Below are 16,210 nucleotides of genomic sequence, written 5' to 3'. Positions count from 1 at the left end.
CTTTACAAAGGCATATGAATGAAGTTTGATTTCTACCCTCCATATCTGTTACTAAAAATTCAGATATATCTGAAAATTATTTGTCTATTTGGCATTAAGAAAGGTGACTATCAATTATTCTCATCTTATAGGAAGTAGAGTCTTTCCTTACTGTTGCAAGAATAACAAAGACAATCTGTTGTTAGTAAGAGACCGTGTTAGCTCCTCAGGTATATCTGCTTCATTTTCTAATATCCTAATTATGTTCCTAAAGTATAGCTCAGATGTTTTCAGAAGTTAAAGTAACCTCATTAATCTCTTGAGTTGGTGGCTTTTTCCTTGCTCTCAATTATCTTATTATTTTGACAAACAGCTTAGAGATGTAAATTTCTGACATAGGTGCCAGAAGCTCTTCTGTTCTGTATGTATTGCAGGGTTAATCTTATCATCCTCAGTGGCTAAATACAGATTTATTTATTTATTTGCAAAGGATATCCTCACAAATTGTTTTAAATAGTATGAAGATTTGTAGCATTTGTTTCCTAAAGAGTGCCAAGTAAAACATTAAAATGTTACTCATCTTTTCTTGTTCTTCTAAAAAAATTATCTTAATCAGAAATAATATCCATAAAAAATTACTCACCCATATAATATGCAATTGTTGGAAAACACTGTAATCAAGAGTTTCAGATTTTGTGTCATCTTTGAAGTAGTGTAACTTAGGAAGTTAGATAATTCAGAAGCTCAGAAACTTATATAATTCAAAAGCTTCAACAAGTTATTGTCCTTAATGCAGTTATTTGACTGACTGTCATTTAAATGACTGTTATTATCATGCATGATTCAAAATACACTTCTCAGGAACTATGCTGTGCTTTCTCTTTCATAATCCTACTTCTCTTTACCTCATTTTCTAAACAAATCTTTAATCTTTGTCTTGCATTGTGTTGCTCTTTCTGTTCTTTTTCTGTTTTAGCCTGTTCTGCAAACTAGCTGCTCTTGTTAGACATAGAATCTCCCTTTTTGGTAAGTTGCTAAGAAAGATCTCAATAAAGTTTAAAAAATGAAGCATGTATAAACATTGCTTCTATCTTACATGAAGCATTTAACAAGCTATAGGCAAAATTCTATAAAATGGTGCCTAATATTCCAGTACAATTAGTGAGCATTGAATATGGCTCTGAAACTTAGAGTTAATAGAATATGTAAAGTGTCAGAGCAGGAAAATATAGCAACTTCTAGGGTTTTCATAACCCTTTTAATGATATCTCAAGCCTTTGCAGTTACTTCTAACTTTACAGAACTCATCTTTCACTAATTCTTTTTGGTTTCACTCATCCAGCTGTTGGACCCAGTAGGGTGAATTTCTCAATAGACGTGGGGGATATAGGAGAAAAATAACCTTTCTCAAAGGTATTGGTAAGAAAACTATAAAAGAAATGTAGATACTACAAGATGCAAAGTTCAGAATATTGCAGGGTCAAGTGATGAAAATGAGCCATAAGTAGACACTTTATTCTTTTTTATTTCTTAAATGGAAATGGGCTTCAGAAATTGAAAGTTAGTTCTAGAACCAGCCCAGATCTCCCTCAATTGATCTAAGGTGGGAGACTAATCTCATGTCTTGTTTAACCTGTGCATCTACAGGGACATTTTTTATCCTACAATTTTCTATGGTTTTGTGCTCTCATCGTATCTCTTTCTAACCAGGTAGTGATTCTGCTACAATGGTGAACTGCCTGCACATCTTAGCTCAGTCTCTTGACACAAGGTAAGTTTGCAACCTCTGTGCCAACTACAAAGTGTGTAGGAATCACAGCTTTTCATGACAAGTTGGATTATTTCTGTATTTTTCTTTTGTTGTCATTAATGATATTAACAGCATCATTAGTTCAGATCTTATGTAAAGGGTTTAATTTATATTTCTCTATTTGATGCCTGTTGAAACATAGAAAACTTGTGTCATCCTTTCCAAGCACATTTGTGGACTGCTTTGGAGAATGTAAATCACATGAACTTTGGAATTGCAAGTCAGTAATACCTATGGAGACAATTTATTGCATTTTGTAAAAATTGGCATTTGAAGTATACAGAATATATTGATATGTGGGCATAATTCCATTTGCTAACTTTTGCAGTTTACCATTAAAATAATTACGTAGATTAAAAGACAGGCCAGGGCAGTTTTCTAACTTTAGTATTTTCTGGCCTGGTTATGTTGTGCAGCAGCCTGACAATGAACCCATGAACAGCAATATAGGAAAGCTTCATTAAGAGTTTGGAGAAGAGTGCCAACATATTAAGGAATATGATTGTGTTGCTGTTATTGCAGTTGCATTTTCTAGATGTCAGGTGCTTTGAAGAAAGAAGCATTTATCCTGACTTGTATACTGAGTTACTGTGGCTTCAGTAAAAATTTAGCAATTAAGACTTATTTTTCTTGAAGATATTGTACAAAGCAACTTTCTCACCACCTGTGATGGTTACTTAGAAGGCATTATCTTATTTGAAAGCAGATTACAAAAACTGGGGAAAAAAAACTGGGGAAGCAAGCTCTTTTTAGTTATGATTTTGTATGTAATACAAATGTTAGTTGTGAACTATCTGCTGCAAGCTGTGACTGTCATTTTCAGTTCCTAATGAAAAGTGCATTGATAAATGTGTGAATCTTCAAAGACTGATAAAGGTAGCCAACATGCATCCATTCATCTGTGTAACTTCTAAAAATCAACAGAAACTTGATATATTTTCCTTACTATTTTTCAGAACTGTTATGAAATCAGGATCTGAGCTTGTTAAAGCTGGACTGCGTGGCTTTTTTGAAAATGCAGCTGAAGACCTGGAAAAAACTTCAGAAAATCTAAAACTTGGAAAATTTACCCATTCACGGACACAAATGAAGGGTGTTTCACAGAATATCAATTATACTACAGTAGCATTGTTACCAATCTTGACATCAATTTTTGAACATATTTCACAGCATCAGTTTGGAATCGATTTACTTTGTAAGTCTTTTATTTTGGTTTTGAGGTTTATTGTGTTATTATAATACAATCAATTTTCAGTAATGATTGCATTTATTCAAAGGATGAAATTCTCTTTTCATTCACACACACGTTCCCAGAGTTAAACCTGACATTAGCTGCATAGCACTGTATTTCTATTGCATGTGAGAAAATAATATTCAGTGAGCTTCAAGTAAGTTATGTACAATATTTCTTTTAACATTGACAGAAACTAAATATTCTTTCACCAAATGTGTGGGTAATACTTGCTCCCTATACAAAACTGAATTATGCATATTTTTGTTAAATATTTTTACTCGATTAGATTCTGACACAATGAAAAGTCCTTTTTCATTGTTTTTTCTTACATTTGAAAACCCCTTTAGTTGTTTTAATTTAAATTTTTCTAATTTTCAGCTTAATTACAGAAAAATTACAGAAATGCCTTGTCAAGATTCAGTAACATGCTGTTCTAAATATTTTATATCTTGGGCTGCTCAGAGTTCCAAAGCAGAATATAATTATGAGATTGATAGCAATGACATGGGTTCTTTAAAAAGGTGGGGAGCATTTAGAACCATGTTCATAGATGAGACACACAGACTGATGTTGTTTGGCTTAGAACTGTACTCTGGAAATGTGATAACCTGCAATATCTTATTAGCAAGTATATGGTGGCCTCTTAGAATGTCTGATGATCTGTCAGGTTTTGAAATTAATTCAGATGACACACTGGGTATCAGAGAAATAGAAGATAAATGTGAAGTATTGATAGCTTAGTGTTGAGTGATATATGTGCTAAATGTTTTAGACACTGTTTATCAGATTGCATAAAATAGGTGTGAAATGTTTGGGAAGTAGTCTTTAGCTGAATACATGCTGATAATCTACTTCTTATTTTCCTCTAGTGGGTGATGTACAAGTTTCATGTTACAGAATTCTTTGTAGCCTGTATTCCCTTGGGACTGGGAAGAACATCTATGTTGAAAGGTATTGAGTCAAAAACTCTATATGTAAAATTTTCTCTTCTTTAGAAGTGTTTTGTTTAGGTAATAAAGCAGCTGAATTAAAGATGAATCTGATACAGTGTGAAACACTTCAGCCAGAATGTAGTTGCCTAGATATTAGTTGGATTACATACATACACACAACCTCAACCCAAAATTAAATGATAGCAAACAACTCATCCAGCATATGGTAGTGTATCTGCAGGGAGTTGATTTTTTTCCATTGGTAATGCTAGATTGTTCCATGGGTTGCCATTAAGGTTCCCAAATACATGTTTGGTCTTAAGTAGGCTGAGTGCTAGGGCTGTGTCTGTCTCACACCAAAGTCTATACAGAGTTCTCAAAATTGTTGTCCTGAGCATAAAATCCTGAGGACATATGAGGAACATTCTGACAGCTTTCACTCCACAGAGGAAACCACTTTACCTGTTAGTTGCATTTTAAATGAGTAGGGTTTACAGTTCCTTTAAAGATTTAGTTGCTATGATATATTCCAAGCTCTGGAGTTTAGATCCTCTTCCATTAAAAGAGGCTCAAATCCATATCTACTACTTGAGAAAAAAGAACCCTAATTGTTGGTCTATCACAGGACAGGAGACAAGGTAATCATAACCCTTCCCTGTGCTACTGAAGGGTTAGGCACTTTTCATTATCTGTTTTATAATTAAAAGTATGAGATTCATAGACCCTGAGAGAGAAACTCTGCAGGAGGAAATATAGCTCTGGTTTAAAATACAAAGTATGGTTAGGAGAGACATTGCCCAGTATGAGGAATTCTGGTCTCCAGTTCCTTCTTTCCAGAGTTTAGTCAGTAATTCTTTCACGCAAAATGCAAAAGCAGTCTCATAGACAGACAGTCTCTTTCCTCCCACTCTGTGTGCATCTGCCTGCATTCACAATCTCATTCTTATACATGCCCACATTCAGTCATTTATATGTCTATCACTACATTGCAAAGCTTTCCTCTCTTTTTGGACTTGAAACAGATCTGATAGGCAAGATCACTAGCAGTCAGGGTGTTCTCTCAGGAAATAAAAGGTGACTGTGTTTGAGTTGCCTTTTGATTACAAGAGCTCACGGAACGGATGTCCTCTTGAGTGGCAAGAGCAGTAAGCACTGGACATTAAACACTGACATTTACAGCATCACATTTTCCTACTGCAATTATTGTCTTAGAAGGGAAGACTGATCAGTTCAGGTATATCTGAGGAAATTAATCAGTCTCCTGAAGCTGTTTGAGGTTTTCTCACTCTGGATTTAATTTACTTTGCTTATGATTAGACTCACTCAGGCTTTTAAATGAAGGTTGTAGGCAGACATCAGTTTCTAGGTGGGAGGTAGGATTTCAAACACACTGCTCAATATTTCATCAAAACTTAGAGGTGAATATTTGAGCTAGCTTGAACAGTTATTCAAGTTAAGCAATGCTCAGATTGAGAACCAAAATGCAGTTTTTCTCCTAGTGAATTTTTTCAGGGATATCAAAAAGTTTTTATGCTCCATTGCAAGATGGGTCATAGTTCTCTTTTCATAGGTGAATACCATTTTTATAACTGAAATAGTTAGCTGATTCTACAAGACTCTTGCCTGCTAGGCCTCAGAACTAATACTAAGGTGTATTGCTGCTGCTGCTGCCTTGTGACAGAAGTTTGTTGTCAAGGGCTTTAACACTTTGTGCAAAGAGTGTTAATTTGTTAGGATTGGTAAATTATTACAATTAAATCAGTCTTTGATAAGCAACAGAAGTGTTTCTCATCATTTGATGATGCAAATGGTGTAATGTGGGAAGCAAAATAAATATATATATATATATACATATATTTCATATATACAGAAAAAAAAGGAAAACTTGAGAAGGTTATGACTTCCCCAGTTCCTCTTGATTATACCAATTTGCTCCTTGTTTAAGCAAACCAAGGGTATAATAAGAATATGCAGTTACTAATCTTTTCTTTATGCATGTTTTATACGTGTTTTCTATAGTTTGTAGTTGTAGAGTTGCATCTGTGGAGGAGTTTACTTTTAATATGCAATACTTTCTAAAGTTGGTTTTTGAAAAACTGTGCTTCTCATACAACTATAATTTCCAGTAATTGTGTTGATGTGAGAAATACAATTTTTCAAAATTGTTATATTGTTTCTAATGTATTAAAAAGTTGAACTAAATCAACAATAAATTGTAATGCTGCTTTATAATGCAGGCTAGATGTTGAAAGCTTAGTCAAAAACTTTAAACCTCAGGTGACATTTTGTTTCTCTCTTATACAGGCAGCGCCCTGCACTTGGTGAGTGCTTAGCATCTCTTGCAGCAGCCATTCCAGTAGCATTCCTTGAACCTTCTCTGAACCATTACAATCCATTGTCTGTCTTCAACACAAAAAGTGCAAGAGAAAGAGCAAGTAAGTCCTCAAGGGAAAAAAAAAAAAAAGTGTTCTGTCCTTCTAATAATAATAGAAAGAAATTGTAACCATATGTATCCTTCAATAAAGAATTTCTATTATTTCTCTTTTACTACTTCTCATCTTAGCCTTGCTCTGCCTTGCTGAGACTGTTAGCAATGTTCCCTTTCTCCTAGCTTATCTGGATATTTTTCTAAAAATGTTTGAATTCTTTTCTGAAGCAGCATACTGTGATATTTGAAGCTTAGTCTAAGATCATATCTGCATTAAACTTTTTAGCAGATTTTACATTTGTGTTCTTAGTAGCAACATTCAATAGCTGTAGTATCTCACTTATGTGAACAGGAAAATTATATTTTTTTCCCTGGCTTATCAGTACTCCAGCACATTTGGGTTTTATATTGATAAATAATATTTTGGTTTTCTACCCTTTTTTGCAGTTTTAGGTATGCCTGATAGAGTAGAAGACATGTGTCCAGAGATCCCTCATTTGGACAGACTAATAAAGGAAATTAATGATTTAGCAGATTCTGGAGCAAGGTATACTGAAATGCCTCATGTAATTGAGGTTATCTTACCCATGCTGTGCAACTATCTGTCCTACTGGTGGGAAAGAGGGCCCGAGAGTGTTCCTCAAAGTGCTGGGCCTTGCAGTACAATGATAACATCTGAGCATCTGAGCATTGTTCTTGGAAACATTCTGAAAATCCTTAACAACAATCTGGGAATAGAGGAAGCATCTTGGATGAAAAGAATTGCAGGTACTGTAAATATTTTTAAAGAGTAATTGTATCTACTTATATTTAGGTACTTTACTATACTCTGCCATATCGTCCAGTGTTATAATAATGATAAATTGTAATTAAAACCAGCAGGTACAAAAGATAAAGAATAGATAAATAACAATAAGAAAAATACTTTAAAAATATTTTATAGTTATTATTAGGCATGCATTGTAGCATCACTGTAAGCAGAGAGCTTTCTGTACAACGTATTGGATTTTAAAAATCTTACCTTCTCTAGGCATTGTATAAGAGCCTTAATATTTAATTTGGAGTTGTGAATGCCATTGATTTTCAAGACACGTAAGAACAGAGTGTTGCAGTAGAGGGTATGAGTCCTGTGAATTCTGTACATGAAATGTCAGGACAAAAGGGAAATAAAGTGTATATGGTAAAATCCCACAATTAACACAAGTTCAGAAGTAGTTGGTTTGCCTGAGTAACTGTACCAGAGATTAAGTGAGATGAAAGACTTCTCAACATGTCCTGTAACATTTAGTAGATGAAAAAATTTACTCTATTTGAATTTTAACATTCATCTTAAGCTATGTCAGAATATAATATACAATAAGGTGGTTCCAGAAAATCTATGTAAGGGTAATATTTTCCTGTTAAATTTTAAAGCCCTATTGGCTTATAAGGATTCCACTGAGATTTATTAAGAAGTTTGTTACTTAATTATAGGGACCACAGCTTGCAGTTTTGTGATGGCTGCTTATCTGCATAAGGAGACTGTATAGTAGTGTGCTTCTTGAAAGGAGTTTTGACTGAAATGGTCTGCATCTTATTACTAGTGCTTGTACAAAAAAATCCATGATCCAGTTGGTCATTCATTCTTTGCATTTTAGCTTGCCCAATGCAAAAGGGGTAAAGGACTTCTTCCAGAGAACTGTCTTCTGGCTGTTTTCTTACATTGTATACAAAAAAAGAAAAGAATACATAAAAAAAAGTATTTTTGTGGAGGCTTCCTGTCTTGATCCCTGCTTTATTTAGATTGTACTTTAGAGCCATGTAACTTGCCAAAACCATGGTAGTTTAACAGACAAAAGACCAAAATACTAATAATCTGCATCCCAGCAACTGGCTTTTAATATGTCAACACAGTTGTTACAAAGCTATATTTAGTTTTATTAGTAATATTATTATGCTTCAGAAATATGTGAAGCACTATGACTTCTATGTTTTTTAGAACTGCAGGATTCATATTAATACAATGAAAAACATCACTGGTGCATTAATCATAAGATTGTCTATATTTTTATGTATAGTTTATGCTCAACCCATCATCAGCAAAGCCAGGCCTGATCTGCTCAGAAGTCACTTTATTCCAACACTGGAGAAACTGAAGAAGAAGGCTGTAAAGACTGTGATGGAAGAGGATCAACTGAAAGCAGATAGTAAAAATGACACCCAAGAAGCTGAGCTACTCATTCTTGATGAGTTTGCTGTTCTTTGTAGAGACCTTTATGCTTTCTATCCAATGTTGATACGTTATGTAGACAACAACAGGTGAATAAAAAAAACTCCAATAATTCAACTCATATTTATTAGTTACTGGACTGGAGTTCATAATCTGATAATCAGAAAAAAACACAATGTACTTAATGTTTTTCTGAGAATCAGACCCAGAGTATTTTAAAGATTCTGAACTAATCGAATGCTGTGAACTAAATTTACATCTTTTTCTGGCATGCATTTGGCTTACTTGGTTGTATTATCACTGCACTATCATCACTTTGAGATTGCAAAGCCTGACCAGACTGCTTATATTTGCAGTGGCAGCCCAATGACATTACAAATGAATATAACTTTCAAAACTTAAAAAATTGCTAGAACCCTGAATTATTCTATTTTTAGATAATACCACAAAGATGTTAATCTTTTGTGTTGTTATTTGCAAATGACATAAAAAATATGTGGGCAACATTTCCTTAAGAATTACCAGAAGCTTTTCCTGCTCAAGTGGTTTACTGAAGGATTATTTTGTGTCTATGCTTTCTCTTTCCCCCAAGATCTATCTGAAGTATATCTGAATATCTGAAGTATCTATAGTACCTCAGTATCTACAGTATTTTAATCCCATCCTTAATGACATTGTTCTGTACACTTTCATTGTTCACTTATGGTTTTTGAGGTATGAGTAGATATTGGGTTGGTTAGGAGCATTTCCATTGCATGCATGATCATTTATGCTGTGAACAAATTTACACAGAGAATTATTTGTGTTTTCTAGATGAATGCAAGGCTTTACTATATCAGACCTTGCTGGCAAGGAAACACAAGTTTAATAAAAGCCACATTTAATTGGGCTGTGGAGAAACCCAACTAGAAAGACAGACTTAATGAGCATGAGTTATTATTATCATAAGCACGATGATACCCTCCATATCTGCTGTCAGATGTCCACTTTATCTATGCTTGAATCAATGCATTTTAATTTAGAGACATTTGAGAGTGCTGCATCTGTTAGTTTATTTGCCCAAGTTTTTTGAGCAGACAGACACACAGTGCAGTTTAATTAGTTCCTGGATTACAAAAATAAACCAATGATTGAAGCAGTCAGTCCTTACAGCTCTACCCACTCATTCTTTTTTTTTTCCCTGTACTTTTCCTCCTCTCCTCATTATAGTGTTCTCTCTTGAATTAACACACGGTTTTGATTCGAGGGAGAAAACTAAAAATAGAGAAATACTGAGAGCAAGACTTTTGCTTGTCATTCAGGCTTCTTCTCTGGTCTGGTTTGGGTCACAGAATAAACACTAAAACGTGTCATCATCATCGGGAGAAAGAGCAAGCAGAAATAAGTAGTCAAGAATTAGGAGTTATGTTGGAGACACATTAATTTGCCACAAAAACAGCTTGTCTAACCATGGTCATGGAAAATTGAACAGATTATCATTCCTTTCCAAAATTACCTGTATGAATATAATCTGATCTGTTTCACAGAGATTTTAATATTCAGTTGTCTTATTTTAAACTTCTGTTCCTTTTGTTATTAGAGCCAATTGGCTAAAGAAACCAGATGCAGATTCTGATGAACTCTTTCGAATGGTAGCTGAAGTTTTTATCCTGTGGTGTAAGTCACATGTAAGATAAGATGTATACTTTTTTTTTTCCATTTCATTCTGTCTTTACATATAAAAGTGGTATATGCAGATTAATTTAAATTTCTGCTGATTTTTTTTTATCTCTAGAATTTCAAAAGAGAGGAACAAAATTTTGTGATTCAGAATGAAATCAACAATTTGGCATTTTTAACAGGAGACACCAAAAGCAAGATGTCCAAAGTAAGTTAATAAAAAATTGTGAATTAGTTAAATCTTCAGCATGTGTTCAATATGTTTTTTAAAAGGCTCTGAAAGCCTACTCAGATGCCAGCTGCTGGGTAGAGGGAAAAAAATTTTTCTTTAATGATAGTTGTGACAACTACCATGCAAAATACAGGCTATGTACCTGAGAGTTACTTAATGTCTGCTGAGTAGTCAAAGACACAAAATTAAAATGAAGGTCTTGATTTGAAAGATACATGTATAAAATAATATGTTTTGCAATATGGATTGTTGGTCTTTCAGGAAAAACAAATAGACTGTTTTATAAAAGCAAGTGAAGAAACACTGGTTGCCTGATATTTTTCTTGTGAACTTCAATCAGTATTGTTCTGTCATCTTTGGAGGAATGCTGTCTTTGCTTATATCTTTTTATTCCTACATATAGTATACCCTGTGTGCATTTTTTTTCTTGTTTTTTATTAATGACCACATTCATTTTGTTGTTGCTCATTTTCAGTATAAGATGCTGACACTGATGACTGGCAAGTACAGTTGTTACCTATATAATAGAAAATGAAAGTTTTCAAGGTAAAAAATGCTGCTTGGACATTAGCTGAGGAAGCTTACCTTTCTTAGCTAAACCAAACCAAACTCCAGTTCCAAGTGCTCGTACAAAGAATCCTTCATTTTTCTTGTATTTATAATTTGTCATGGGTAATACTATTTTGAAAGTGTTCCTGAAAAGTGGTGAGGTTTATTGGTTTGTATTTCACCGCATATGCTTGTATCTTGGGTCAGATAAAAGGTACCATTACATTTGTTAAATCTCTTTAAAAAATGTTTGCTTCATTTCTAATATCTTTTTTAATCTCTGAAACTTAATTAAGACAAATCCTGATACTGGAGAGTTTGCAAGCAAAAATAACAGTTTTTCAGCTCAACATTATTTCATGTCTAAGACTGAACAGCAATTCAGCCTATATAGAGAATTTCTTATTTGCTAGAAGGAAAATGTTAATGGATTTGCTTGTTTTCAAGATAAGCAGAGGGCATAGTCCAGGCTATTTGATGACCAACTGCACAAGAGCAAAGTCCAGCATGTGTCTCTGTACTTTTATCATATGACAACTACTAGCTATACATTTACTGTGCATGCTTCAACATTTATACATTAAAATTGACCTGAGAAGCCAAGAATTAGGTGTGCTTTTAAAAAAAAGATGTGATATATTACAATCAAGTGATTATACTTGTGATTATATAAGTGATTACCCTATTATCAATTGGATTGCTAATAGGATAATATGATGTACAGAGTTAGTATGACCAAAATTTGAAAGACCTACATTTTGAGATTACATTTTCAAATGCCTGTGGTATATATTTGAATATACAAATGTATTATGTATAAATACTTGTATAAATATATGTATACATAATAGGGATGTAGATGCATATGTAGATGTTGTTTTCTTCATATGGATATGCAGTACAGGAAGATTTAAAACTTTTTATATGCATATAAAATCTTTTTTATATATAACATTTATTAGCATATTAATGGTAAATCATAGGATTGAAGGCCACTGTGCATCGTTATTGCTAATATAGGAAGAAGTCATAGATTGTAGTGTTGATAACTGAATATTTTATTAATATGGTACCATAGCTGTAGGTGTGATCGTTGATCTTGAAACAAATATCTAAGATGTTGTTTCAAGATTACTTCAGTACCATATGATACATGAGGCATCTTTTAGAAGTGTTTTGTTCGTTTCTATATATGGTTTCTAAGCAGTTAATACATAACATTTCATAACATATAAGAGCTCTAAAGCTAGATCATTGACTAAAGCATAATTTAGATTTAAATATTTTTGTGAAAACTGCATAGTTTAACATAAGTTCTCTAAGGAATTGAATTCAGGGTTTCTTAAAACATTTTATTCTTATTTATACATAGGGAACATTATTTTTATAATTTCTTGCTTTAATATAAACTTTCAGCTCAGGAAGTAGTATGCAAACAGAATAACTAGCACTTTCTTCTTTATCACCAGTTCCTCTTTACGGACATTGTTTTTAGTGGAAACAATTATATCCAGTATTTATCAAACATGAGAATGTATAGATAAGTAGGGGTAACAGGTACAAGCTGAGCCATAGGACGTTCCACATATGTGTAAGAAAAAGATTTTTTACTGTGAGAGTGACAGAACACTGGAACGGACTGCTCAGTGAGGTTGTGGAGTCTCCTCTGGACGTGTTCCTGTGTGACTTCAGGTGAACCTGCCCTGGCAGTGGGGTTGGAGTTCATGATCTCTCAAGGTTCCTTCCAACCTCTAACTTTCTGTGATTCTGTGTGATAACTGTGAATATGAAACATTGTTAACAGGTGGACCAAGACAAACCAGTGTGGGGTATCTTAAAAGATTAAGGTCTCATGATGATCTCAGGCTTCTTTAAGAAACTGGCTGTCTTACAACAGACAGTATTTTTCCTGAGATACAAGATACTGTGATAGTACTAGTATGTAAGGTGTGACATATCAAGTATGGAAGGTTCTATATCCTTACATTCCACATGCAAGAAATACATATGCAGAGGATGAAGGGTTAGGATTACATTATTTAAAAGTAGCTAGCAGTAGTGGAAACGAATTATTCATCATTACAACTGATTCATTGAGTACCCATTGCATTTTGGCAATACAATATTAACTTTGTTAATATATTCTTAAATGTATTAACAGCTGAGCAAGCTTTTAAATTTTTCTTTTCTAAAAAAATGGCAGCAGATTGCTTGGAGGGGAATGGTAAGTTAGAGAACTTTCAGTCTGAGAGAGACTGGTAACTTAGATTGCATTGAAATAACAGATTTGTGATAGAAGTGTTGAAAATGGAGAATATGAACACCTTCAACTCCACTAATCTGTTGGGTTTTAGCTTTTTATAGGTTTGTTAATAAAACAACATTTTGATTAAGATATTATGTCCTATTGTATTTTCCAGCTAGCTGTTATAAAAGACTAAACGTATACATTCACATATACACAATAAATGTGTAATACATGTGTGGGCAGTTTTTCTGTGACAGTTTTGGAACCTTGATTAATGTGTGGCTGGATATTTAACCTCAGTTGATAAACATTTGTATGTCCTACTGAAGTTTTATTTGACTAGCCCTCAGTTTTTTGAATGTATTTTCAAAAAACATATAGACAGAACTACTACAAGTTTTAGTTGTGAAAAACCATTGTGGTTTATGCCCGTTTGTAATATGGAATTAGAGGATTTCAGGTTACTATTTTCTGCAAGAATTTTAAGTCTTTGAGTCTATTGCATAGAATACGTTTCCTTTAGATATATTTTGGTAAATCATGAGTGAATTACTTTTATGGTAATCTCTAATAAATGAGATATAATTAACATCCTGTGACATTAACATTTTGAGGCTAACTCAATTATCCCAAGAAAACAAATTACTGCTAGATCTATTACAGAAAGGGATTTATTTGCATTGAGATTTTTTCTGTTTTAATTTTAACCAAGGGTTTTCTAATGGATTTTCCCATGCCTGGTCAAGGACTCATTTGAGAAGAGTTGGGTTTTTTGTTGACATTTTACCGTAACTACCTGGTTTTGTTATTGTCTTCTCTAGATTGCCTCACTCAATGGCAATATAGTGTTGACTATTGAACACATTTTTTTAAGTGCATTTATGGCATTAACATAATAAGCAGGAAAAAACCTCTGTATGTATGAGATTTACAGTTGATCTTAAAGTGGGTATTGCTTATGTATATAAGCATTTCTCTCAGGCTAGTTTCAAAACAGGAATGAGCTATTCAATGATTTTAAACTAAATGCTGCATCTCCCCAGTGACTGTGAGTTCCATTTCTAAACACATTTTTTTCTCAATCAACTATTTTGGTGAAACTTTGGTGAAAATGTTAATTGTAGTGCTGAATAGAGACAAATTCAAAGTTCAGTCATGTACTAACAATTAATTTTTACACAAATACTTCACTAAGATCTCATTTGGTTATACCCTTACAGTCTAATATTTTAGATACAAATTTATAATACTTTAGTTGTCCTGGTAAAGCTGAATAAGTTTGTTACTAACTTGTAACATTATCATCTTTTCATCGCTTTTACTTACATTTTTTTTCCCCTTTATTTTTCTTTCATACAGGCCATGCAAGTAAAGGTACAGGTCAAAGTGCATGATGTGTCTTTGTTTTAGATTAAGAGATGATCAGGCTCTGAGCATTCTTTCCATTGATCATAGCAGTGGCGTCACACAGTGGAGGTCCAGGTTCCACCTCTGATAAATTTTCTCTGATTTAAAGTGGCAGTAATTGACCAGAGAAGTTAAAATTCCCTTTGGCACTCCCACCTGTTGTTTAATGTAAAAATGTAGTAAAGTTACCTTTTGTAATTATTTTAAATATACATTCTGCCTCTGTTGTCTTTCTGCAATGTGAATTTTTTCACTAATATATTGAAGCAGGCATTGTAAAGCAATGCCAAGGTAGAGTCATCAGAAACATGTATTTGGTTTATATATCCAAGAAAAACATGGGAGAAATGTCCTTTAATCCATACGCTGTCTGTAACTGAATATAAGATTGTATTAGATCCAAGAAGTTTATATAAGACCTAAAGTTCAAATCCTACCTTTTCTCCCAGAATTAAAATGATCTTTAGTTAATATGTGAGGCGTGTCAAAGCTTTTGAATAATCCTTGTTTTCTGTATTTAAGGTGTTCAAAGTTTTTTTGCCTCTGTGAACCATAGTTCACCTTCCTTTGCACCATTCAAATTATTTTTTTTCGTTATGAATTTCTAGTACAGATTGGTACTTTTCAGCACATGAAGTGTTCTTCATTGGTGAAGCAAAATGGTGCATAAAACCCTCTTATTTTTCTCTTCACCCTGTGTTCTGAGACACACACATGATGCTGTGAAGTTTTTAATCAATAAAATTGGAGGCGTAAATGTAAATGTCAGCAGTTGTGTTAAAGTATTCGACCTGATTTCATGCTTTGTCAAACTTCCCTAGGTGTACACAGCAGAATTTTATGAGTTTGGTTGTGATAATCTTGGAGAACTGAAGGATAAAGGAGGGTTGGAAATACTAAAAACGTTAATTCTATCATATTAATTAATTTTGGCTGACTTTTTTTTAAATCTCAATAAATTCTTCCTTTTTTTTGGCTGTTTGTTTAAATGCTGTGAATCCACTGGAGAGCCTGTAATTATTTTCCTGTACGTATTTTTTTTAATAAACATCCACTTGTATGTTTAAATCCTCAAGCAAGCTTATGTGCCATTAGGAAACTAAATTGTATCATTCTTCTTATTAAGGTTATTTTAGCACAGTTAATTATTTGGTCAGTTTAATGCTCTCTGCAGGTGAAACTAAGGCATTGAGCTTTCTCATATAGGTGCATATTGGAACTGTAAGACATTGTTATTGTCACTTATGTTTCTGTCTGTGACTCTACTTACAGCAGAAGGTGAGAATTCACAGGCAGCAGAATTTGACGGCAAAGACAGAATGAATCTTCTTTACACATTTTGAAAATGTTCAGATTTTAAAGATCACCAGTATTGTTCATACCTAGTTGCTATTCTCAAATGAAAATAAAGAAAATTGGATGCATAAAATATCCTCAAACATAAAGATGCAGAAAAGCAGTATCTCCTCTTTGTTTCCTTTTTTTTCTTGAGATATATATAAATAATATATATTTTTGTTATT

The 16,210-nt window shown here is 33.4% G+C and overlaps 1 protein-coding gene across 2 annotated transcripts in view; it reads left to right on the top strand.

Annotated features, from left to right (window-relative positions):
- RYR3 (ryanodine receptor 3) overlaps nucleotides 1-16,210 on the top strand; it is a 208,420-nt gene that overhangs the window by 151,092 nt on the left and 41,118 nt on the right. The window contains exons 61-70 of one of the 2 annotated variants that reach the window (XM_030452245.1): nucleotides 956-1,005; nucleotides 1,690-1,750; nucleotides 2,746-2,984; nucleotides 3,893-3,974; nucleotides 6,260-6,390; nucleotides 6,831-7,151; nucleotides 8,441-8,681; nucleotides 10,172-10,259; nucleotides 10,367-10,459; nucleotides 14,640-14,654. In XM_030452245.1, the coding sequence (XP_030308105.1) occupies nucleotides 956-1,005; nucleotides 1,690-1,750; nucleotides 2,746-2,984; nucleotides 3,893-3,974; nucleotides 6,260-6,390; nucleotides 6,831-7,151; nucleotides 8,441-8,681; nucleotides 10,172-10,259; nucleotides 10,367-10,459; nucleotides 14,640-14,654 (1,321 nt within the window). The remainder of the gene's footprint in view (nucleotides 1-955; nucleotides 1,006-1,689; nucleotides 1,751-2,745; nucleotides 2,985-3,892; nucleotides 3,975-6,259; nucleotides 6,391-6,830; nucleotides 7,152-8,440; nucleotides 8,682-10,171; nucleotides 10,260-10,366; nucleotides 10,460-14,639; nucleotides 14,655-16,210) is intronic. The other variant, XM_030452246.1, reaches the window with a different exon arrangement.

The sequence above is a fragment of the Calypte anna genome, chromosome 5A (genome assembly GCF_003957555.1).
Source record: "Calypte anna isolate BGI_N300 chromosome 5A, bCalAnn1_v1.p, whole genome shotgun sequence".
Lineage (NCBI taxonomy): Eukaryota > Metazoa > Chordata > Aves > Apodiformes > Trochilidae > Calypte > Calypte anna.
This window is presented reverse-complemented; position numbering and strand designations above follow the sequence as displayed.